A 27,324-nucleotide genomic window follows, 5' to 3' on the forward strand; every position below is an offset into this window, starting at 1 on the left:
GCTCTGTAAAGCCATCAGTTTTAAGTACATGAAGTACCATTAGATTTGATGTAAGTGTTGTCCGTCTATATAAACCATCACTTGTTATGGAATGATCGCAGTTGTCAATGAACGAACAACCACTGGTTCTCCAGTGACGGACATTGTTAAGAGCAGGAGACACGGTAACTCTCAGTGCACAAGAGACTCTCACTTGGATACTGTAAGGAACTATCTTCACATACAGCAGGACAGATGGCGTTACATATCAACCTTTTGAGTTCTTGAAGCCAAAATTCATTTTGGAAGACGGGCATGGCGTTAGAAGTGTCTGACGTCATGAATCTTCAACTCAGCAACGTCATATGATTAATCAGAAATCACTACCGTCCCAGAAATGTTATGTTCCCAAACGTGATTTCTGTTTGAGGTGTTTTAGTTTTTAGTGAAATGTTAAATCATAAGCAAAGATAAAACGTAGTTAGGTACATAAATACTGTCGTGATGTTAATACTGAGATGTTGCTATGGACTCAAGAAAAGCACAAAGAAATTGATCAAAGAGATTTAAAATTGTTAATCAGTATAAAAAGACTAAACCTTCGGCCTCTGAAGATGGAACGTGGAATACCCACCCGTTCCTCCTGCAGCATGTAGAGGGTGTAGGTGTTGTTCCTGACGCCGGGCGACCTCTGGAAATACCTCACCTGCAGCACCAGGTTGTCCGCCGTGTGTTGCGACAGTTCCAGGCGACACTCCTCCTGGAATCCCAGTAGAACTGGTGTTAATACTGTAACCTTCAGAAGCCTGATGACGAGAATGGAACTGTCATTATCCTAACTGAAAAAGAAGAAGAAAAAAAAGAGTCCCAAAGACTTTGATCGCTTTAAGCTAGCTAGGGACGTGTAGTATGAGCAGTAAAGTAAGTGCTTTCCATGAAACACATAAGGAACTATTGCCTCTGTAACATGAGATGGCAGGGAGAAAAGGAGTAGTTGGTGATACCCATGCGAGCTAAGATGGCTAAGACTATAACTGGATTACAGCACAGACGACAAGAGCAAGTGCTGACACACTCACGTGGGTGGAGATGACTAGAACCAAGATAGGGAGTACTGGCGCTCTCTTGGGCGGAGGTAACTAAATCTACTTGCTGGACTTCTTCAGCACATAGTGTGCAACATGAGTCACCGACTACTCACTTGGAAGAAGGTGAGTACAACTACATCAGGTCTACACGACTGATTCCATCACCATCGTTCCTGACGCCTACTTGGGTGGAGGTGGCTGTGGCTACGCGACAAGTCTACGAAACTACAACATAAGACTACAAACAGGTGGAGATACTGACTCCCATGTTGGCGGAGATGGTCTTGAAGATCAGCTGGAGTGGGATGAGGGCGTCGACAGCGCCACCTTGTGTCACGTTCCTCAGCAGCGCCTCCTCCGTCTTGCTGAACCCCAGCAGGAGGAAGAGGCCCGTCGGCAGTTCGAACTCGTCTGGAACACATGTCATCCACTGCTAACACAAGACAACTTTAGACTGGCCGATATTGCTACAGTTCTTCTAAATGATGCATCTATAGGTTGAGCCTTAGGTAAGGTGAAACTCCACGTATTCGCACGTTTTTTTTATACATAACTGCACATCCTGCCTTTGCGATATAGCGTCAGGAACAGAAAAAACAATGGACTCATTTGCACATATCTAGTCTCTATCTAGCACGTGTGATGTACCGAAGCCAGAGTCTATTCGTGATATTGGTGAATACTTTTCCTTTTCCTTTTGAATATTTCTTGGGTTATATGAAGTGACATTTCTCTTGGTATTATTCACAAGATTAGATTCCAGTTAGCACGTAGCACCACATAAATCAACATTTTTGAATTCAGAATTCTGAAATAAGCATGATAATAATACTTTACAATTACCAGAAGACTTAGAAACATTCTTGGAATGAAATAGTGTCTGTCGACGGCGTAAAGACATGGGCGGCTTTAGCACTCTCCCCCCTCAAAAAAAAAGCCCACAGTACATAGGTCTTTGTGACTAGACATCAAGAGTAGAAAATATAATCTGAATATTGTTGCCGTAGTTTGATTGCTTGTCTGGCCTTTGAACTTATCCATAGACTACCACGGTCGTTCATGCCATCATTGTTAAGTTATAACCACCAGTCGTCAAATCTTGAGAAAACCTTCTTTAGGTGTTTAACAGAATATCTTAAGACTATTCACGCCTTCACCGCCAATATGGCCCTCCCTTAAGGGCTATGCAGTCCCTGCAGAGGGAGGCTGACCTTAACGGGGTGACTGATGGGGTGACCTTTACCTGCTCTAGGTCGCTGACAGATGAAGTCCCCCGTGTAGCAGATACACTCGCCCCGGTAGGCCTGGTAGGCCGGGGCGTTGTGGTTGTAGACGGCGTAGCTGGTCTCACACGGGCGACTCTCCACGCAGTCCAGCACCTGTGGGGTAAAGGTCGGGTCATTAGGGTAAGCTCCACCAGCAACTGTGTGGTAAAGGTTAGGACATTAGGGTAAGCTCCATTTAGCACCTGTGGGGTAAAGGTCAGGCCATTAGGGTAAGATCCATTCACCACCTTTGGATAAAGGTTAGGGTAGGGTAAGTAAGTGAGGTCCAACACCTGTGGGTAAAGGTTAGGACATTAGGGCAAGCTCCATTCACCACCTGTGGGGTAAGATCGGGGCAATAGGGTAACGGTAACCTCCAGCTTCTGTGAGTGAGGTGAGGAGGAGAAGAAGGCAAACTTGAGTGCCTGTTGGTGAGCCGTCCTGTAGTGTAGGGCACAGTGGATACATCATTTATAGGGGGACGTTATAAAGAATTCTTTCCCCATTGTCTAAATCTTGTATCGGTCAATGACCTGAGGGGGCGTCATCTGTCCATGATCTTTGTATGGATGTTTGTGAGTGTAGAAAGTGAATTTCATGTGAGTTTTGTCTGTGCTATTTGGTGTACTTAGAGTTTTGATGAGTTGGTGTTGTCGATCGTTCAAGATGAAGGGAGGGTGGTGCAAGCTGGGGCTTGTCTGTGAGGGTTTAATGGGATGACAGGGTCTCGTTGGGCCAGTTTCAAACTGCGTGTGGTAGTGTGTGAGGCAGTGTTGAATGTCTGTAGTTTTCCCAGTAGCGTCAGGGTCCTGTGATGTGGTTTTGGGGTTAATTCTGCTTATAAGCGAACGTTGACGTACCATGATGTAGCATGAAGATTCTGGCAGGTGAAGCATTTGTGAATAACTCTGGATTGGTGGTATCTTGTTGGCTGCATTATTCTCATTTTATTTATTCATTCATCTTCTGTTACTGTGTAAGGTACTATAACTTTCGTGTAATCATGTGTTGGGGGGACAGTGTCAAATGCTTTACTGCTAATGATTGCCACTGATACTGTGCGGGAGGGAGGGATGTGTTTGGTTGAGGCTAACCAACACATGCTCTATGAGTTAGGTGTGCAGTGTGGTAGGAGAGTGACGGGACCTCAAACCAAGCTAAGCTGGTGAAAGTAGGATATTTCAGATGATTCTGCCATGGGTCAGTTTGCAAGGAGTTTGGATCCTGACGAGGGTGTAGGACAATTGAAGAATGGTACTACGATGGCAAGTTTCCAGGTGTTTGTTATATCATCAAGTAAACAGGAGAGGTCTTGAAGTGCCTAGGTTACAAATACGCCACAAGGTTTTAGATGGAAGTTTGATGTATGTTGTCGTGGCCTCTTGCCTGGGGCGTTCCTTTAGGTTTTTTTTTTTGTCGTGGCCTCTTGCCTGGGGCGTTCCTTTAGGTTTTTTTTTTTTTTTTTGTCGTGGCCTGTTGCGTGGGGCGTTCCTTTAGGTCTTCCGTGCGTTGCGTGAGAGTGGTGGGTCAGAGTGAAGGGTGGGTCAGAGTGAAGGGTGGGTAAGAGTGAAGGGTGGGTCAGAGGTTGTTTCATGGTAGATTTTAAGTAAGGTTTTCGTATCTTTTCTGTTTAAAGGCGTGGTTGATATGTGGATGAGTTTTGAGTTGTGTTTCCTGAGTGTGTCTGTGTGTTTTCTGCAAGAAGGGTTGATGATATATATATGTTGAAAGATTAAGTTACTTAAGGCCCACATCAGGCAGCAAACACCTCAAGGCTCTGGTTAGCAAAGCAGTACGTACTCTTCGCTTGACCACATATACGAAAGGGAAGGGTGTTCTGTGAATGTTGCTGTTCATCTAGTTCATCCTTTGTGTCATAGATCTCTCTCTCTCTCTCTGCCTTTCCCATGTGGTGAGCCCTACGCGCTGGCCGTGCTGCGTGGCAAGATCTCGTCGTAGGTACTCGTAGGTAGGCAGGTTATCTTTGTGTGTGTGTGTGTGTGTGTGTGTGTGTGTGTGTGTGTGTGTGTGTGTGTGTGTGTCTACCGTCTACCATGCAGTAGTACATGTATTGAACCAGGTCTACCTACCTTACACCTGGTCTGCTCAGGTACCTCACAGAAGCACAGTTCGGAACAGTCCTCGTCTCCTTCCTTGTAAAGCTGTAAGACATAGAAAGAAAAAACAAACATAAAACATGATCTTAATGATAAAATTCATGCGTACCGTCCCAGTGTATGAAATATATTAGGATCTTCTAAATATATTTCTTTAGTCAATATCATCCTATATGAAATGATTTCATATACAAATAATTTGCAACGTATTTAAAAAAAGATGCTTACTCCTGTCCAATCACGTTATATTCAGTGCAACAGCATTTGATCATTACCACTCAAATCACTCTATAGATAACCACCAATTCTCCAGGTACAAGTAAAATGCCTACCCCTCCCCCATGCTTCAGTAACCTCTCGTCACAAGTCCACCCAAAGCCAGCGGAACACTGGCAAGGCACACACACACTGGAGGCAGTCGACAAGCCCTGACCAACCACCGTCTCAAATCAGTCTCAAGCACCACCCCCATCACCACACATACATTCATCTGAGACCACACTCTCCAGACAAACACGGGTCACACCTTCCCGTCTACGCTTTGGACAGCAACAACCGCTGCGTTACTACAAACACCGATTCAACCCATCACAGGACCGTCCAAACTCACGAGGCAAAGAGAACAGCGAAGACACAGAACACTGACTGTTCAAGATGCGGTGCTGTGTTACCAACATAGGCGTCAACGAAAAGTACGGACGGGCTTTTCAAAAAAAAGATTATGACTGGTGGCTTCAGGATGGCTTTCGAGGCCAACGTTCGGCAGCCTAAAACATTGCCAAGGCCAACGTTCGGCAGCTTAAAACATTGCCAAGGCCAACGTTCGGCAGCTTAAAACATTGCCAAGGCCAACGCTCGGCAGCCTAAAACATTGCCAAAGTATATGATGCATTACACACAAAATCTGAGTCCTGGAGATGAGCGGGACAGTCCCCTATAAAAGAATGAAGCACAAACACTTCATGATATTGAGCGGATTTGTAAGCATTAAGTAGAGATAGATTTGAAAATATGAGAATTACATAAAGGAAAGCAAAGAGAAGGTCGAGGGACACAGATGGAAAGAGAAGAAAAATAACAGATAGAAAAAGACAGACAAAAACGACAGATAAAGACTCAGCTCTGAGTAATCGTCACTGATCTGTAAATTTACATTATTCTCAAAACCAAAACATAAAGCATTTCTGTTTAGCTACACCGTCAGGAGACGAAAACTCCTGTACAGTGTAGCGTGCGTCGGAGGGGACAAAGGACAAGAACCCCTTCCCCTATTACAGTCTCTAAAGGTATTAAGATGGAACAGAGGAAGGGAAAGACGAGGAGAAAGAGAGAGGAAGGGAAAGACAAGGAGGAGAGAGAGAGAGGGGAAGGGAAAGACGAGGAGAGAAAGAGAGAGAGAGGAAGGGAAAGACAAGGAGGAGAGAGAGAGAGAGAGAGAGAGAGAGAGAGAGAGAGAGGAAGGGAAAGGTTGACAGACGTACCAGGAATTTTACACTGATACATCATGTAGAATGTGTAGAGAGTCATCCAGTGACTGGTGCATGATACATTGAGTCCGACGGTATAGCCTTCAGGTATGATGGCATAGCCTTTGACCTGACCCCCTGAGAATCAGGCTAAGGGCCACATTATCCTACCTAAGGGTAGTGCCATAATGCTCAGGGAGCCGATCTTGGAAGCCACCAGCAACAAACTCTACATGAACTGGCAGCACCTTCGTAGGTAAACACACCCACGTTTGTTCTAGAGTACACCATGATATTGGTCAATGTCCTCGTCCACGGATCTCGCGACGTCCCTGATGACTCACGTATAAACACCAACATGAAGTCACAAGACGTGTTCTAAAAGGACATCACAATGTGGCTTAAGGTGTCGTACAGAACATTTGATTATGTGACTGAGGAGTGAGAGAAGGACCTCCAGTGTGAGATGGGGACAACTGATGCATCAGATGGAAGGCTAAAACGTACAGAAGAGAACAGAAGAGAATGTGCGAAAGACATTGGACGGGGGGAAGGTCTGGTTTCGGTCTATCAGACATGGTAGTTGATATAATGAACCGTTGTAATTCACCATATACCACCTCAGACAAACAACAAAGCGAGCAGAAGTTTTGGAGGTCAAACAGGGAGGCTAGCCACTTACCCTGATGCTGCTCCCTTCCTCGATGATATGTGTGGTGGTGTCCCACGTCCGCTGTACCACACAGTACCCTGCAACACGCAAGTATCGTCATATATGTAACGCTACTTCGCTAAGGCGGGCAATGGCGAATATGTATGAAATGTATATATACATATATATATATAGTTGGTGGAAATAGTAACAATGTTTTTTGGAGGTGACTGTGGTGATGATGCTCAATGCACAGCCAGGTATCTAATATGCTGACCAGCCATTAGGTGAGGATGAACACCTGGGTTGGCTATGGACCGACTGCCGCTGTCAAGATTCAAACCTTTGCGAGTTCGAACTCGGGAGGCCCGTGAGTGCGTCATGGCCAGAAACGCTAACCCCTACACCACGGAGGCACAGTACTATTATTGCTATCATTATCATTATCATAATTATCATTAGTAGTAGTTGTAGCAGGGGCAACAGCAGCAGCACTACTACTACTACTACTGCTACTACTACTACTAGTAGTAGTAGTAGTAGTAGTAGTAGTAGAGATTCGTGTCTTAGTAGTGACTGTAGTACAGTTGAAGATAATGACGCTAACTGTGGTGGCAAGAACTTGAGGGAGGAAGTCGTGGTGGTCGTGGTACTCACTCTCGGGCAGTGTGGTGGTGGGCGTGGTAGTGGTGGTAGTGATGGTCGTAGTGGTAGTCGTGGTGGTCGTAGTTGAGGACGGGGTAGCAGGAGCTGCCTGGGGTAAGGTGTGATCGCTCTGGGCGGTGCTAGCCACCTTCCTGGCCTGCAGCCTCGTCCCCTCCTCCTCCTCCTCCCCTACAACGTCAGCGTCCCCGTCCTTCTGGTCGACTGGGGGATCATGCCTTCCGCCCAGGACGCTCTGGTGGTCACCACGACCCACCGTGTACTGAGCCGCGGGGCTTTCCTCTCCTGAAGACACGTTAGAGAAGAATGGTGTCAGTTCAACAGCAATTTTGTTTTTAAAGATATCTTATAAATGAATGCTATCATGCGATATGTCTAGCTCCTTTCTTCATATCATCTGTATCTCATATCATCTTTATCTCTCCCTTTCAGGCTCTCTTCCCTCTCAATTTCCATCCCTCCGCAGACCCAGCTTACCGTAATCGTGAGTCCCTGGGAGGCGGTCAGTGTGGTCGTCAGTAAAAGAGGACGCCAGAAGATCGGCCTCCAGCCCCAGCTGAGCCAGGTGATACGTCAGCTGAGACTCCACTGTCAACAAACAAGGATGGGTCGGGTTAATATCAGAGGGTCGACATCAGTTATCACAACAGGCAAGAGAGAGAGAGAGAGAGAGAGAGAGAGAGAGAGAGAGAGAGAGAGAGAGAGAGAGAGAGAGAGAGAGAGAGAGAGAGATTATAAACTCCCGTATATTTTCACTCGTATAAAAGAATAAAGAAAGAAATTCGATGTGGGCTTAGAAAGCAATAAATAATAATCATATTAAGTAAAACCTGCGCGAGTAAATATACTTTTAGAAAATGGCATATTTTGAATCTATATTAATCCACTTTTCCTAGACTTCATTTTGGATGCATGTCCATCTTTTTTCAGTATACATGTAAACTCAGTGTACATGTAGACTAAGTTTTGCATATAAACTCACATGCAAACTTAAGAGGATGCAAAATTCGCATACGTGTAGACTTAGTGCACAAAGAAGCTCAATGCAATTGTAAGTATAGTGGGCAAATGTATCATACAAATGTAAACTCAGTATATCTAAACTAAGAGTACCTGTAAACTAGGTGTACATGTAAATTCAGTGTCTATGTAAATTCAGTGTAAATGCGAGCTAGTATATAGATAAATTCAGTGCACTTGTAAACTCACTGTGTATGTATGCATCTGTAAGCAATGTGCATGTAAGATCAGTGTGCATGTAAATTCAGAATACATGTAAACTCAGAGTAAATGCAAAGTCGTCGCAGGTGTAAACTCTTTATATGTAAACTTAGGGTATTTGAAAATTCAGTGTTCACGTAAACTCAGCAGACATGAAACCAAAAGTTGAGGTGCTTATATCACCAAGTTATCCCGTAAAAAATGAGGTGAAAGTTTACCTTACTGTGATGCAGGGATTATATCGATCACCTCATATGATCCTCATGAATTCTCACTCATAGAATACTTCCGAGATGTGCCTCATATGATACTCATGAATACTCACTCATGGAATTCGTCTGAGATGTAAGCCATAAAGTTGTTCAAACTGGTATCTGGTCAAAACCATAAATCAAATCATGACATTCTTTTAGGTTTTACTCAAATTAGATATCTGATCAAAGAGGCTAATTGTAAAGTATCATATTTACTAGAAGACTTTTATTTAAGGAATAAAGTTAACGAGATCACGCATCATCAGGTATCGATTCGCTTCACTGAAAAAAAAAGAAAAAAAAATAGAAATTAAGCTTTCGGATCTGTTGGAGTTTACGAAGATATTTTTACAACGTCATACCGGAAGCGATGACCGATTCTGTCGCCTGGATTAACTGGCCATTACGTAGTCAGAGAAGCATCAGGCCAATGCAACGTCCCAGATTACTGCTAACGTCCATAAAATGACATTGGACTTTGATAGCTTTATGTAGGACACTGGCAGACCCTAAACTGCTTTTACATTGGAGTTGGATTGACTGTTTATACAGCAGTGGAAACAGACTGAGATACAATGGGGGAAGTAAGGCAAAATGGGGTACGAGGACTGGGAAAACTGACCTACACAAGGGTTGCCCCAGAGGAGCCGCTTCCAGGCGAGGCACTGGTTGACGTCCTGGAAGGCGTTGCCCTTACACACACAGTTGGTGTGGAGGTCAGTGCCCAGGAGACCCAACATGGCCTTGGTACACTCCTGGTGTTGACCCGCACACCGGCCCGTCATGGTGTCAGCGGCACACGACAGCTCGTAGTGCTCCAGCCTGTACCTGCGGGGTTAATGGTCGTTAGCGGGAGTTCTGTGGTGGTTTATGGTCGTTAGCGGGAGTTCTGTGGTGGTTAATGTTCGTTAGCGGGAGTTCTGTGGTGGTTAATGGTCGTTAGCGGGAGTTCTGTAGTGGTTAATGGTCGTCAGTGGTAGTTCCGTGGTGGTTACTGGTCGTTAGCGGGAGTTCTGTGGTGGTTAATGGTCGTTAGCGGGAGTTCTGTGGTGGTTAATGGTCGTTAGCGGGAGTTCTGTGGTGGTTAATGGTCGTTAGCGGGAGTTCTGTGGTGGTTAATGGTCGTTAGCGGGAGTTCTGTGGTGGTTAGTGGTTGTTCTGTGGGGGTTAATGGTCGTCAGTGGTAGTTCCGTGGTGGTTAATGGTCGTTAGCGGTAGTTCTGTAGTGGTTAATGGTCGTTAGTGGTAGTTCTGTGGTGGTTAATGGTTGTTCTGTGGTGGTTAATGGTCGTTAGTGGTAGTTCTGTGGTGGTTAATGGTCGTTAGCGGTAGTTCTGTGGTGGTTAACGGTCGTTAGTGGTAGTTCTGTCGTGGGTAATGGTTGTTAGTTATGTAGTGCTTAACGATTGTAAATGATAGTCACTGGTTGTCAGGAGTTCTTTTTAAGATTATTAAATAAATCAGACGAGGGCATGGCCCTAATCTCTCTCTCTCTCTCTCTCTCTCTCTCTCTCTCTCTCTCTCTCTCTCTCTCTCTCTCTCTCTCCCATGGCTTACCTACAGACTCGGTTGCTGCGACAGTCTCGACCGAGGATGTGGCACTGGCTGGCTGACACGGAGTCGGACATGACGGCACACGGTGGGTGGAGGCGACGCTGACCCCTCACACACCTGTCGTGGTTCATCTGGCTGCTGTCTCTGTACGGGGAGTGAGTGGGTGAGAGAGGTGTGAGTCGTTCGCCATGATACAGCGACATACTTTGCATTCCGAGGTAACGTGATGCGTTGGTAATGTTATCTCTCCTGGGAGTGTGTGTGTGTGTGTGGGGCACTTTGCAAGACTCACCTCCTCACTGATTTTACGCTAGGTTAAGCATCTTCGTTAAGCGCTGCTATAAAGAAGGATAACAAGATTTAATTCGCAGGCTACTGGGAGTGGGCTAAGTAAGGAAGACAAGGCCACAGGAGCAGAGAAAACTTGATAGTCTGCAAAGAACTGCGTTTAGCACACACGGTATTTCAAATCACAGAAACACACACATAACTCTGGGAAATCTTACATGAAGATTAATGAAATGAAGACGTAGCAACTGGATTGTACAGCAGAAATTAGATTGTACAGCTGAAGTTAAGACTGCATGGCAGAAGTTAGACTGCATGGCAGAAGTAATGACATTTGTTTAGCAATCTCGCGAGGGCCTTCGTCTTTGATAATGTTTGTCAGTAAATGATTATTGGTAGCATGATGGAGCCTAAACCCTCTTGGGAAAGTTTATAACTTCCCTGGAAGACTGTCTCAGCAAACCCTTCCCCAGACAACGAGAAAACTTCCTTTTATTTACAAGCTCAAGTTCCTTGTAAGTAACTGAATGTGGGGATGCTTCTGGTCGCCGTGTTCGGTGATGCTTCAAGCATTCATTGTCTTGGGCAACCACAGCAACAGCCTCGGAGGCATTCATTGTCTCGGGCAACCACAGCAACAGCCTCGGAGGTATGGATCCATGTCTAGCTCTTGTTAAGAGTCTGATACCTTTTCTATTTCGAAAGCACGATATACCTCTCGAAGACGAGCACCTCTTTCAACGAGCGTCTGTTCAAACACCTCCCACACATATATATATATCTCAAAGTCGCTGCAACACTTGGAAACATAAATGAGGCGCTAACCTTCTCAAAGGATATGTCAACCTTACATTCTTATTTTTCCAGGAGAACGTATCATCAGACGCCCAACTCCCGAAATATGATTTCAACAAGACTCTATCGACAAGGGTCGCTCTAGAGAACAACGTAGACACCCTCTTGGAGCCACTACTTACTAACCTGCAGACGCAGAGGGCGATCTTGAGAGCCAGGTCTAAGTCCGTCTCTAACAAGTACTTGTAAATGTCTTGGATGGAACTCTTGCAGGCGTCTTGGTGACAGTAGGCTGTGTCGCAGTGCTTGCTGACCATCTCCAGGTGGCTGAGGGGAAAGACCAGGGCAAGTTGAGTGATGGGACGAGTGGACGCAGGTGACAAATACCAACCTATACAACAGTTGGGGTTGAGAGGACACGACTTGTCTGCCTCCACTGCATCTAGGGTGACTCAAAGGGGTTTTCTACTGAAGGGTTTTAGCGTTGTGAAAACAAAAAAGAAACCTCCACTACATCTAAAAGAGATTTTATACTGAAGGGTTTCAGCGTTGTGAAAACGAAAAAGAAACCCGAGATATGATTGCAAAACGTGTGAATGAAGGAAGTTCCTAAAACTGACTGAGAAGGAAGATTGTGAGCTGTTCTTCGAGGATATGAAGAGAACTCTTTCAAAAACAATGCGATGCTTGAATGAAAAGAGAACTTTGAATTTGATTGAATTCAGAAGCGAAAAGTGGAAAGAAGAAGACTATAAAGTCGACTGAACTAAAACTTGTGACAATACATATCCATCATCGCCAGAACCAACTACAGCTGCTCTTAAATGGCAGTCAGGATAATTACATTTTATTTTTTTCTTACCTTCGACAACCAGAGTCCGCCACACAGTCTTCGAGGGCCGTGTGGCACGTGCCCGCCACGTGCTTGAGCTGCTCCAGCGACACGTTGTGATCCGACTCTGTAGGGCGGCGGCGGGGGAAGAGGAACAACAACAACAACAACGCCATCAGAGGGGAGGGAAATGGAATCACTTATCAGAAAAACGTCCTAACTTGATTATTCAAAGTATTTCATTGATATGTCTTATGTGTTTTATCCTTTAAAGTTCTTTCACCTCAAAGTATGACAATGAAATATCATCATTTCTCTTTGTTTTCTGCATTGATAGTTTTCATTGAAAGTAAGAAACAGAGGTAGAATTTAATATCTTGATTATCAAAGACGTTCGGTTAATTTTACGTATGGAAGGAGACATTGATTTTAGAATGGATCTACAGCCAGGGTCAGCAAGGGTGAAGTAGGTGCTCTTACCGACACACATTACTCCCTAACTGATCAGTGGTTTTAAGTAGTGCTTCAGTGTGCTGCAAGCAGTGCAAATGTGCATCTAATTCCACCATGCTTAACATCCCCATGCTGTTACGTGCTGCTTGTCTCCCCGCCTTCCCTCTCTCATCCTCCCTCCCTCTCTCCCCTCCACATCTAACCCAAACCCATCCACTTCCCCAACTCTGGAACCAGCGGAGGGTCGTCCTTTTTTTTTTTTATAGTTACCTAACACCACACACAACCTTCCTATTCTTGTTCTGAGTTTGCCATATATGGTCTTTGGTCACCACACACACGACCTCCCCAGTGCTGTGAGTTGACCACATTCTCTATTACAGTCACCACCACACAAGACCTTCCCAGTATAGTGAGTTGACCACATGATCGAACTCGATACATATTCAATATTAGCTTTTTGAGGACGTGTTGTTATACATTGTACCCACTCGTAAGCTCAGACCAAAGATGGTCTACAAAGAAAGTGCAACACAAAAGAAAAATAAAAAGTATTTACACTGAAATAGAAAGGACTCAATTGTATGGCCAACTTACAAATTTGGGAAGAAAGGTTTCAATTGTATGGCCAACTTACAGATTTGGGAAGAGAGGTTTCAATTGTATGGCCAACTTACAAATTTGGGAAACGTTGTCTGATATTACCTCCAAGACACTGGAAAGGCTTTGCTACGCCGGAGGGAACATAATCTGTTCCAGGTTGTATGACCAAAGATGTCTTTTTTTTTTTTCCCTCTTTGCCTGTGCTACTCATTCTGGGCATGTGATGGGATGTGTCACAACATAATGTTAAAACACATGGAAGGTTTCGTACTATAATCTTGATTATGATACGGACTCATAACTGTTGCATGTTTCACTTGCAGAACATCAAATGCTGTAATGTGTTTGACTCACGTCACTAAAAGGTTTAGATTCCTTGTGTGCTTTACGGCAGGGAAGAGGTATGTATTATGTCGTAACCTCACAACAGGATTGGCTAGCTGTTGCCATATGTTTAGGACAAGTTAAAAGGGTTTTAGACTTATGATGAACACCATCTCAAACAAAGGAACATCCAACCCCGTTGATCTTTCCCTCTTTCGTGTGATTTGCTCATTAAGAGAAGAATTCTTAAGACCTTCGAGTCGTCAAATATACGTAATATTTTCACTGGTGCTTCAAAGATTATGTCTGTCAGGAGTAATCATGTTTGATCTTACCATCCCACCCCACCAGCCCCATCGCCCAACAATGAGCTTATGTATTCCAGGATGAATTGGGTTGTTATTCCCAGTCTTTCAATGACAACACGTCCATGGTAACAATACAAGACTATTCGACCATCACTTCGTCCCGTAAAGTAGAAATGGTTCAGCAAAAACAACCTTATTCACGTTATCTAAAAAGCTGTTAATGATTTATATAAGATACTGTGTGGCCGCACTAATTGGACTTCATTACAGGTATTGTTAACAGAGAAGCAAACAAGTGACTTTGAGTCAGTTTATCCAGAGTCAACAGAAACTTAGAACCGTATCTAAATTTGCGAGGATAGGAAATGAAATATATATATATATATATATATATATATATATATATATATATATATATATATATATATATATATATATATATATTGCATGATTATGAAGATGACTTGTTGTCTGAACAGCTCTGTTGCAATTAAGTTTATGTAAATGACTTCAACTTATTAAGTTACTTGAGGTAATTATTATTTGTCTCTAATTAAGAGTTCTTTGATCTTGAAAAGAAGATTTACATATTTAGACAAATCCAAATCTGATGACACTAGATGGTGGGTCATCGGCAAGCGTCATCATATGCAAATTATCACAGCCTTTCGAAACGAAATCCATAAATTCAAACAAAACAAAAAAAAAAATATCTACACAAAGAAACGGAAAACTTAAAGAAAATGAAGTTGTCAGGAATCATCGTGATGATAATCTTCAAAAAAAAAAAAAAGGTATAATAATCCCGTGGGATTAATAATCGCATAATCATTCTTGCCTGAAAGTGTTAGTGTATTCTCTTCTAAAAACCAAAACACCAAAAAAAAAATCCTTTTAACCACACTGAGGAAAGCCGTTCAATCGAAAGCGGTGCGATGGTTGGCGTGGGCTGCCAGGGGGGGAGTGAGTGGAGAGGACACAGAGTACGACACAACTGGTGCGTGTGAGGAGGGAAAGGTACAGAGAGAGAGAGAGAGAGAGAGAGAGAGAGAGAGAGAGAGAGAGAGAGAGAGAGAGAGAGAGAGAGAGAGAGAGAGAGAGAGAGAGAGAGTAGTAGTAGTAGTAGTAGTAGTAGTAGTAGTAGTAGTAGTAGTTAGTAGGTGCAAAGGGTAGGTAAGTGCTCAGGGCAAGTGCCATGGGTGGGTGCAAGACGCGTCATGCAAATGTGCTCTCTCTCTCGACGGTGCCACTTGACGACACACAAAGTCCCAGGGTGTGCTCACGTCTCGTATCATGGAAGCTCCAACACACAAGTGTAATAAGACCTGATCACCTGATCAAAGAAGGTGTTGGTTGTGGAGTGTTTATCATTGTCATTGTTATTGGTCTGATTATCATTATGTACACTGTTCGAACAGGAAAACTATAGGGTTGGATACCCGCCATTAAAACTGATCCTGATTGTGGTTAGTAGTGTTTGTGAGTCAATGTATGTGGCCAGTGTGGTCGTGTGACTGATGATAGAAGCTTAACCCGGATATAACGTGTCGTCTGTACACAGGCTTGTGTGTGGTCACTGAGTAGGTTTAGCTGGAATGTTTGTGGGTCGAAAAGAAAAAAGCGCAAGCAGTGTTAAAGCTTCTTTGATATTAATGGAAAGAAATATCGTGAACTAAAAGATGTAAATGCTGAACCCTGACATTAATGTTGTGGTGGGAGATGTTGTGGTGTTGTGTGGAGCTGTGAAATGTGTGTCTATACGAGACATGGCGTGGTAGGGGGTGTGTGAGAGGGACGAGTGTGATAACAGGTGTGGTGGTCAGCAGGTGTGCTGGTCATCAGGCAGGTGTGTGGTGTCAGCAAGGTGTCATCAGGCAGGTGTGTGGTGTCAGCAGGTGTGCTTGTCATCAGGTAGGTGTGTGGTGTCAGCAGGTGTCATCAGGCAGGTGTGTGTGTGTGTGTGTGTGTGTGTGTGTGAGAACGTCGGCTCTGAGGGCACGTACTGGAGGCGGGCAGGTGTTGTTGTTGGTGGTGGTGGTGTTGGTGGTGGTGGATGGTGGAGATAGGGAGGAGGGGCTCAGCATGGGAGGAGGAGATGACGAGGAGTGTGGCTGCAGCCGTGGCCGCTGGAACTGGGCGGCTCAGTGGTGTGCCCAGGGCGGCCGAGACCCGCGACATGACAGTCAGCCGCCCAGGGTAGCTCTCCCCTGCAAGGCACGGGACATGTACTACCTCCTGCATCCACCAACTGATGAATCTGACGACACGCACAGCCAAGCATGGCGCTACACACACACACACACACACATACACACACACACACACACACACACACACACACACACACACACATCACACACATACGTAAAAGATTATCAGCCACACAAAACACATAAAGTCCACGACTACATCTGTAAGAGTCGTCAGAGATTAGCTTTGCCATGAGCCACGCGAACACTCACTCAGCAACTGGCGTCATGAACTGCTATCAACTGACAGTATGTTCTAGGGTCATGAGTTATAACTTGATATACTAATTGGGCCAAAACTGAGCCAGGCAGGAGCCATTGTTATAATGAACATACCTTGGGAAGAGAACAGACCTGAGGTTAAAAACCCCCCGAGAAGGAACTGTTCACTTTCTCCCCCTGGCTAAGTAGCGACAGTTCCTGATTCTCCCGGTAAGTTTGTGCCTGGCTGACAAAAACTGGGGGTCTGGCTGCCAAAAGTTAGGGTCTGGGTTGATAAAGATTTGGGTCTGGCTACCAAAAGTGGGGGTCTGGTTGATAAAGATTTGGGTCTGGCTACCAAAAGTGGGGGTCTGGTTGATAAAGATTTGGGTCTGGCTACCAAAAGTGGGGGTCTGGTTGATAAAGATTTGGGTTTGGCTGTCAAAAGTGGGGGTCTGGTTGATAAAGATTTGGGTTTGGCTGTCAAAAGTGGGGGTCTGGTTGATAAAGACTTGCACCTGGTTACCAAAAGTTGAGGTCTGGTTGATAAAGATTTGGGTCTGGCTACCAAAAGTGGAGGTCTGGTTGATAAAAGTCGGAGTCTGGCTGTCAAAAGTGGAGGTCTGGTTGATAAAAGTGTTTCTCTGATTGAGAAAAGTGACTGGATCCTTTTTGTGCCCTGTGAAATACCTGTATGAAACTCGCGTTTTGGATGTTACATTAATCATTAGATAATTGGCAATACTACGTGATTAATATCAGGTATTATTCATGATGGTTGACCTGATTATCCTGAAAGTAATTCCATGTAGGTCATTATCCTATATAATTTATGACTCTTTTTTTCCCCCACCTCAACATAATTATAACAGATAACAAAATACAAACATCTGTCAGGATTACACCCGTATATTTTTGAACATGTAAAAATTGGAAGAAAAATTATATATTTAAAATCATTTCATCCAAGATTATTAGGAAATGGCAAAATTTTGACACTCACACAACAGTAACACAGTTCACAGTCACACACACACACACACACACACACGCACACAACATGGCTCTCTCTCTCTCTCTCTCTCTCTCTCTCTCTCTCTCTCTCTCTCACTAGACGACAATACCTATTCATCATAAAACATATGACAGTCAATACATTTCGAAATTATGTAATTTCTAATCCTCAAGTATCATATTAGATCTAATCCCCCAAAGCATTAGAATATTTCAAAGTGACGTTAGAAGAAACAGGGAAGGAACATGAGTTTGCTTGGAATATTCAAATACGACTTGAAATCCTCGATATTCTTACACATGTTACGAGAGAAGAACTAGAGAAACTCCTGAAGGAGATGAAGGACCTACCGACGCAGGGGTTCTCGTTGACGAGGGAGTAGAGGCGGGAGCACCTCTTGTCCTGGCCGTCGGGGCAGATGCAGCCCAGGAGGGGCGTCTCCCGCAGCTGCAGCCACGTCTTCAGGCAGTCCTCCCTGGTGGTGGTGGGGAGAACATCAAGGTTAGCACACGGACAAGACCGCTAACGTTAGCATACTGCCACTGGCGTTAATGTTAGGACATTGACAAGAGCGCTAAGGTTAGCATGCTGCCACTGACGTTAATGTTAGGACATTGACAAGAGCGCTAAGGCTAGCATGCTGCCACTGGCGTTAATCTTAGGGCATTGACAAGAGCGCTAAGGTTAGCATATTGCCATTGGCGTTAATGTTAGGACATTATCAGTCCTTCCTGAGAGCAGGCGCTAAGGGTAGCGCACTAGCTAGGTCACGAAGTTCAGTGAATTTAACAAGGCCAGTAAGGTTCACTGTAAGGGCAAAGGTTCTTTGAAACTCAACACTCCAATATTCAAAGCTTGACCCCATTTCACGCAGAGGGTTAATGTAAGGGACCATGAATGACCTTTTGGACGAGACAAATATATATATATATATATATATATATATATATATATATATATATATATATATATATATATATATATATATATATATATATATATTTTACTTTGTCGCTGTCTCCCGCGTCAGCGAGGTGGCGCAAAGGAAACAGACGAAAGAAATGGCCCAACCCACCCACATACACATGTATATACATACACGTCTACACACGCAAATATACATACATATATATATATATATATATATATATATATAGAGGTCAGCCTGGGATGGTCCTCATGGCTTTTATCCCCGCCATTGTCCATCATCATTACCTTCCCATCCCAAATCTATCTCCTTCTTCTTTCTGTGAGCAATATCCTGCACTTGGTTGGCAGTAATGAATAAACTCTGTTTTCCTTTCCAATTTTTTTTTTATTTTTCCCCTCCTCTTTTTACCTACGAGTTTAGGAATTGTCTCAAGATCTCTCGACTTTTATTCATGATACAACTCGCATCTTTCATCTGACATTCACATCTCGGTCGTGTATAACAGGATGCATCCAAGCTGATGGTGTGAGATCACACCGCGACTGAATAGTCCCCCCTCTGACGAGGCTATTCCATCACTGGCAATACGATCGTGTCAGGGAAACTATATCACTTCAACAAAGGAGTCTACGATTCCCTGTTACTGGAAGGAAGTAATGCAGCTCTGGGTTGCAGGAGTCTTATGAGATGGGTTCTGAGTGAAACCAGAGAACCTTTCATAGAAAATGGTTGTGAGGTAATGGGTCCTGAGTGAAACCAAAGAACCTTTCATAGAAAATGGTTGTGAGGTAATGGGTCCTGAGTGAAACCAAAGAACCTTTCATAGAAAATGGTTGTGAGGTAATGGGTCCTGAGTGAAACCAAAGAACTTTTCATAGAAAATGGTTGAGGTAATGGGTCCTGAGTGAAACCAAAGAACTTTTCATAGAAAATGGTTGAGGTAATGGGTTCTGAGTGAAACCAAAGAACTTTTCATAGAAAATGGTTGTGGGGTAATGAGTCCTGAGTGAAACCAAAGAACCTTTCATAGAAAATGGTCGTGAGGTAATGGGTTCTGAGTGAAACCAAAGAACCTTTCATAGAAAATGGTTGTGAGGTAATGGGTCCTGAGTGAAACCAGAGAACCTTTCATAGAAAATGGTTGAGGTAATGGGTCTTGAGTGAAACCAAAGAACTTTTCATAGAAAATGGTTGTGGGGTAATGAGTCCTGAGTGAAACCACAGAACCTTTCATAGAAAATGGTTGTGAGGTAATGGGTTCTGAGTGAAACCAAAGAACCTTTCATAGAAAATGGTTGTGAGGTAATGGGTCCTGAGTAAAACCAGAGAACCTTTCATAGAAAATGGTTGTGCAGTAATGATGCTCAATGGATAAATAACCCATCATGCCTCCAGACTCCCGTGCATTTAACCAGTACAACAAGGGTGAGGGTCAGTCATTCAAAGCACTGTGTTTATAACAATGTAAATCATTTTGGAGAAGTTGTAAACGGCTGATCTGTACGTTACTATCCTGTAAGAAATGTAAAAAAGAGAAAAAAAATACAATTTACAAAATAGTTTGAATTACGGAACTTTCATTACCGCTAGAGTTCTTCTGGAACTTGTACGTAACAGGGAACACAGACTTCCTTTTTTAGGTACCATAGTGCCCGGGTTTCTCTCCACTGCCCTTCACGGGACTAGCAAGTAGCACGGAGCATCAACTCACCTTGTCTGGGTTCCTGGCAGTGCCCGTCACGGAACCTACACGTAACACGGAACTCACCTGTCTGGGTTCCGGCAGTGCCCGTCACGGAACCTACACGTAGCACGGAAGAGATCGAGGCGTTGCTTGCACCACGGGTTATCACGACAGATGTCTGCTGCCATCTGACACGTAGGGATGAACTGCAGAGGATGCATATCCACCTCTGGTGCCAGACACATGGGGAAGGAAAAAAAAAAGATAAAAAGTATGATAATTTGATTATAATAATGGCAAACGATTTGGTCAATGGCCTCCGGCTGAAGGATATATATACAGAGAAAATACACAACACAAACACAGGAACTGCTGAAAAGTGTGGGTTAAACAGACAGTGTTGACACAAGTGTTTTTTTTTTTTTTCAGAGTGGCAGTCCACTGATTGTTGATAAAGTTCACAATGGCTGGGATGGCGCTGTCGCTGAAGCGGTCTCGTATACGAGGTCGGATGGCCTCCATGTTGTTGTGGCGCCGAGCAGCGACTCGGGAACGAGGGATCTTAGGTAGCAGGAGATGCCGGTGGCGGGGTAAATGGTACAGATAACTCTCACAGTTCTCACAAGTAATGAATTTACCAAAGTCATATAAGTTTCCCTACATGGCCAATTTGAAGACTCAAAATCCTGCTGTTTCACAGGTTTTAGAATTGATGTGATTCTGTTCGACACAAAATATCACTTGAAGAAAGGCCTATGAAATGACAAACTATAGCTGTCGGGTGACCGACGAATTCGTGTATGGAAAAGCGAATCTAGTCTGTATTCTGTGGATTATAGCATTGAGCTCTCCGTTAAAGACGTGTGTCCCGGATGGGCTCATTACAGCATCTCGGGAAAGACAAATGAAAAAATGTCTTAAGCGTTGCTTCGCTGGAGAAAAGTCAAACAAGATTTAAAGTTAAGCAGACACGTCGAGAGAGAACCAGCTGTTTGCCTACCGCAATTCAAAATAGAGTTTAGTCAATACCAAGAAGAAGTTAAGGGTAGGTAAACACAGTGGAAGCTCTCTGAGTCGCTGGGCAGGAAGAACCCTCGTGTTTGGGGCAATTATCTTAATAAGGTAACTTAAGAAAGGAATTTATGTGTTACGGGCAACTTTATCTGCCTATTACCTGATAGATTTGTCTTATATATATATATATATATATATATATATATATATATATATATATATATATATATATATATATATATATATATATATATATATATATAAATATATATATATATATATATATATATATATATATATATATATATATATATATATATATATATATATATATATATATCACTGAAAACACTGCCAAGCGTTCCTTGTCTTCTGGAGGCCCCGCTGAAGTCACTGCCGACAGTGTCCCCCCAAATCTCTGGAGTCACTGCCGGCAGAGTCGCAACTCTCTGGAGTTACTACTGTTGACAGTGTCCCTAACCCCCTGGAGTCACTGTTGACAGTGGCCCCAAGTCTATGGGACACGCGTGTCGCTAATTCACCCATGGGATCCCCGATCTCTGGTGGGGAAAGGTGGTTCTCCTCCCACCGTTCCCAAGAGAGAGAGAGAGAGAGAGAGAGAGAGAGAGAGAGAGAGAGAGAGAGAGAGAGAGAGAGAGAGAGAGAGAGAGAGAGGTGATGACAGACCTGGCCTCGACAGGTCATGGTGGTCACTGGAAAGTTGGACCATGGAGGAGAAAACTGATCAGAATGTTCCTCAACTCCACCACAACGGCCTTCCTTCCTTTCTTCCTTCCTTCCTTTCCTTCCTTCCTTCTTTCCTTCCTTCCTTCCTTCCTTCCTTCTTTCCTTCCTCCACCACCCCCAACTTTCCTCAGATTTCCCGGAAAATTACGCCAAATCACTACTGATTTGGCTCTGTTCGCTGTCTCAAACTTCTGATTGTGGGGGCAGGGGAGTATTTGCAACGATTGCAAAGCAGACAGAGAACTGAATGCCGTTCCTTCGTGGAACGTGTATGATGAAGGAACGAAATGGCCCCCCTCTACTGTTTTTTTTCTTTTTTTCTCTTTTTCTCTTTGTCTTTCCGTGTTTGATAAACTCTTCAGCTGACTGAAGTTTTCGTTTCTCTCTCTCTCTCTCTCTCTCTCTCTCTCTCTCTCTCTCTCTCTCTCTCTCTCTCTCTCTCTCTCTCTCTCTCTACGCGTTGTGGTTGTGGTGTTAAGAGTTGTGAGGAGATGAAGGTAGGGTATAATGGGGGTAAGGCCGCCCACCAGGTGGGTAACATGTGAGTTGTCTGATGGTGGGTTGTTAGTTGAATGTGTAGCAAGCAATGTTGTCTTGGTGTGACGACCCCCACACATTGAGCACGACGGTACGACCCCTTTATCACAATGGTACGACCCTTGCGGACAATGGTACGACCCTTGAGGACAATGGTACGACCCTTGTGGACAATGGTGCGACCCTTGTGGACAATGGTACGACCCTTGTGGACAATGGTACGACCCTTGAGCACAATGGTACGACCCTTGAGCACAATGGTACGACCCTTGAGCACAATGGTACGACCCTTGAGCACAATGGTACGACCCTTGATCACAATGGTACGACCCTTGTGGACAATGGTACGACCCTTGTGGACAATGGTACGACCCTTGTGGACAATGGTACGACCCTTGTGGACAATGGTACGACCCTTGTGGACAATGGTGCGACCCTTGTGGACAATGGTACGACCCTTGAGGACAATGGTACGACCCTTGTGGACAATGGTACGACCCTTGTGGACAATGGTACGACCCTGCACACAATGGTACGACTCCGGTATACAATGGTATGACCCTTGGTACGATGGTGCGACCTTTGATCACAACGGTACGACCTCAAAGAACAATGGTACGATCCTTGGATACAATGGTCTGGGCTTAGCACTGAATGATGATAATAGAAATAATGATAATTGATAATGATAATAATAATAATGATGATACTACTACTACTAATAATAATAATAATAATAATAATGATAATAATAATAATTATAATAATAATAATAATAATAATAATAATAATAATAATAATAATAATAATAATAATAATAATAATAAAAATAATAACAATAATAATAATAATAATAATAATAATAATAATAATAATAATAATGATAATAATAATAATAATAATGATAATAATAATGATAATAATAACAATAATAGTGAAAATAACACAGCAAAAAAAAAACCTTGCTGTGGACGCATTTCATATTTTTCCCCCCTACTCCTGACGAAGTAAATTCCGAGGCCGGCAGTAGTGTAGTGTAGGAGACACAGTTCATTAAGCCATTCCCAGGATGCTCTGGCGTGTTGCCTTTGAGCAATGAGTGAGGCTGGGACATAATTTCTTCAGAGATGTAGATCGTCACCACACAAAAAAACCACTTCCACACAATGGCTCCCTCCTCTCTGTATTCTGTAATCATGTCAACTTTTTCCACTCTTTTGGTTATGTATAGCTTCCTCCTCACTGTATTCTGTAATCATGTCAACTTTATTCTACTCTTTTAGTTATGTATAGCTTCCTCCTCACTGTATTCTGTAATCATGTCAACTTTTTCCACTCTTTTGGTTATGTATAGCTTCCTCACTGTATTCTGTAATCATGTCAACTTTATTCTACTCTTTTAGTTATGTATAGCTTCCTCCTCACTGTATTCTGTAATCATGTCAACTTTATTCTACTCTTTTAGTTATGTATAGCTTCCTCCTCACTGTATTCTGTAATCATGTCAACTTTATTCCACTCCTTTGGTTATGTATAGCTTCCTCCTCTCTGTATTCTGTAATCATGTCAACTTTATTCTACTCTTTTAGTTATGTATAGCTTCCTCCTCACTCCTCCTTCCTCTCTGTATTCTGTAATTATGACAACTTTATTCCACTCTTTCGATTATGTAATGTGTATTTTATCTATTCTGTAATTATGACAACTCTATTCCACTCTTTTGATTATGTAATGTGATTATGTAATGTGTATTTCATCTATCACCTTATTTATATATGTTTCTTTTTTTAATTAAAGATACGGATTAAAGATCAGATTTGTGGAGTGGATGCGTGTATGTAAAGTGATCATGATGTTTTTGTTTATGCTCTGGTAAGCCATGCAGGCCACGACAAGTGTGACCCTTCACTACCCTGGAGATATCTATTGTCTTGTGACCTGACCTTTGGGCAAATTGAACCTCGAGGTGATGGTTAGGTCAAGAAGAAGGACGACGGGGGGTAGTACATTCTCTCTCTCTCTCTCTCTCTCTCTCTCTCTCTCTCTCTCTCTCTCTCTCTCTCTCTCTCTCTCTCTCTCTCTAAAACATCGACCTTCACAAGGACAAGGGTAGAACTGCTTCATTTTTGTCTTCTAACCTTGAAAAACAAGCCAACTCATTACGACTCATCTCTCTCTCTCTCTCTCTCTCTCTCTCTCTCTCTCTCTCTCTCTCTCTCTCTCTCTCTCTCTCTCTCTCTCTAAAAGATCTACCTTCACATGGACTAGGGTAGAACTGCTTTATTTCTGTCTTCTTACCTTGAAAAACAAGCCAACTTATTACGACTTTGAGAAGTCATAGGCTGTAGTAGACACTTACGTTACATTTCAAGTAAAGAAAATATAATGAAAGTACTATACGAAATTACGCTCAAGAAATGACCTTCCTGGAACGGGATAAATGAATTTACAATGTTTGACCAGGGTGGGTGTGTTTATGATAATTTACAATGGTTGCCTCGTTTACCCTGATTTACAATCGTCTATTTGAAATAGTATACGATGGTCGTTGAGTCTGAAATGTTTTACGTTGGTTAGCCTGTTTTACAATGATTTTCAGCCGTTGGCGTATTTACAATGATCCACACCGGTCTAGGTGTTCACGGTGAGTTATAAGGGTCGGTGTGTTTACAGTGGTTTACGGTGATTGCTGTGTTTACATAGCTACACAAAGGTCGAGTGTGTGTTTACAATGCTTTAATAGGTCTCGTGTGTTTCCGTTGGTTTACAGTGGCTGGTATGTTTACAACATTTTCAGTTGCAGGGGTATTATAACGTTTATCAATGGCCATTTATGATGGCCATTTATGATGGCCATTTACGTATTTAGACAATTCCATTACGTACCGGGCCAAAAACAATAAGTGAACATAAAAAGACTGATATCGCCGCACATAATCCGAAAAATCCACTGAGCTTCTAAAACTAGGATCAGATTCTCTTAATTTTTCTTTAACTCGTATGATAAAGAATATCGAGTATTACATAAAGTAATCTAATAAATAACATTGATATTCATTCGTTAAAAAATGATAACATTTACCTTATATTCATTCATTTATTGATTTATCTAACCGTTCATACGACAACATACGTGAGTGTAAAAAATCACTCAATATGCAATCAGCCTTACACACACACACACACACACACACACACACACACACACACACACACACACACACACACACACACACACACACACACACATACACACACACACACACACACACACATACACACACACACACACACACACACACACACACACACACACACACACACACACACACACACACACACACACACACACACATACACACACACACACACACACACACACACACACACACACACACACACACACACACACACACACACACACACACACACACACACACATACACACACACACACACACACACACACACACACACACACATACACACACACATACACACACACACACACACACACACACACACATACACACACACACATACACACACACACACACACACACACACACACACACACACACACACACATACACACACACACACACACACACACACACACACACACACACACACACACACACACACACATACACACACACACACACACACACACACACACACACACACACACACACACACACACACACACACACACACACACACACACACACACACACACACACACACACACACACACACACACACACACACACACACACACACACACACACACACACACACACACACACACACACACACACACACACACACACACACACACACACACACACACACACACACACACACACACATACACACACACACACACACACACACACACACACACACACACACACACACACACACACACACACACACACACACACACACACACACATAAACACACACACACACATACACACACACACACACACACACACACACACATAAAAACACACACACATACACACACACACACACACACACACATACACACACACACACACACACACACACACACACACACACACACACACACACACACATACACACACACACACACACACACACACACACATACACACACACACACATAAACACACATACACATAAACACAAACACACACACACACACACACACACACACATACACACACACACACACACACACACACACACACAGTGGCGTGCGTGCTCGCTTTCGCTACACGGGAGACAAAGAGATTGTAACCTTTACTGAGGAGCTAAAAGGATGAAAAGGTTATATACTGACATTTCTAGTTCGATTCCCTCGTCAAAAAGAGGATCTCCTGGTACTCACAAGTAAGATGCCTTAACTGGTTGATCGTACCTTTTCATCGTGAAACTGTGGAGAAACCTCTCTCTCTCTCTCTCTCTCTCTCTCTCTCTCTCTCTCTCTCTCTCTCTCTCTCTCTCTCTCTCTCTCTCTCTCCCTCCCTCCACTCCCCTCCCCTCGCCCTCCACAGTATAATCACCAACTAAAGACTCATATTTCTTTTTTCTTTTTTAAGAATGAGATATATCAATTCATGCATCAAATCGTCTCAAAACTGAAGGACAAGACTCGAGACTCACTACCTCATGTGAGTCTTAAGGGGAGGATTTAAGGAGACCTAAAAGGACCATAGGCACTTCCCATGTAAAGTCATTATATTTTTAGGGAACTTTAAATACTTTAAAATTTGTTTTTTTTTCTCATTCATTTCGCGCGGCAGTGTATAATGTCGGCTGGATCAGTGAGCAGTTGATATTATTCATGGGTGAGTAATTCAGCCTCACACACAACAGGCAATAGTTGTATTTGGTGTCACTCTTTGATGTTAATGAAACGTAAAACATTCTAACATAAACCGGAACTCTTTATATATATATATATATATATATAGCGTGGGCTATGGATAGAGTTGTGCGCAGGAGGATGGATGTGCTGGAAATGAGATGTTTGAGGACAATGTGTGGTGTGAGGTGGTTTGATCGAGTGAGTAACGTAAGGGTAAGAGAAAT

The 27,324-nt window shown here is 43.2% G+C and overlaps 1 protein-coding gene across 2 annotated transcripts in view; it reads right to left on the bottom strand.

Annotated features, from left to right (window-relative positions):
- The window catches only part of LOC139755908 (uncharacterized), a 274,125-nt gene that overhangs the window by 7,757 nt on the left and 239,044 nt on the right, over positions 1-27,324 (bottom strand). Inside the window, exons 4-17 of one of the 2 annotated variants that reach the window (XM_071674638.1) lie at positions 20,027-20,171; positions 17,678-17,802; positions 15,866-16,069; positions 12,205-12,301; positions 11,529-11,669; positions 10,263-10,403; positions 9,328-9,533; positions 7,708-7,818; positions 7,225-7,515; positions 6,598-6,665; positions 4,423-4,494; positions 2,311-2,446; positions 1,330-1,478; positions 614-739 (exon numbers count right to left, since the gene is read on the bottom strand). In XM_071674638.1, coding sequence (XP_071530739.1) covers positions 614-739; positions 1,330-1,478; positions 2,311-2,446; positions 4,423-4,494; positions 6,598-6,665; positions 7,225-7,515; positions 7,708-7,818; positions 9,328-9,533; positions 10,263-10,403; positions 11,529-11,669; positions 12,205-12,301; positions 15,866-16,069; positions 17,678-17,802; positions 20,027-20,171 — 2,012 coding nt within the window. The remainder of the gene's footprint in view (positions 1-613; positions 740-1,329; positions 1,479-2,310; positions 2,447-4,422; positions 4,495-6,597; positions 6,666-7,224; positions 7,516-7,707; positions 7,819-9,327; positions 9,534-10,262; positions 10,404-11,528; positions 11,670-12,204; positions 12,302-15,865; positions 16,070-17,677; positions 17,803-20,026; positions 20,172-27,324) is intronic. The other variant, XM_071674639.1, reaches the window with a different exon arrangement.

The sequence above is a fragment of the Panulirus ornatus genome, chromosome 20 (assembly GCF_036320965.1).
Source record: "Panulirus ornatus isolate Po-2019 chromosome 20, ASM3632096v1, whole genome shotgun sequence".
Taxonomy (NCBI): domain Eukaryota; kingdom Metazoa; phylum Arthropoda; class Malacostraca; order Decapoda; family Palinuridae; genus Panulirus; species Panulirus ornatus.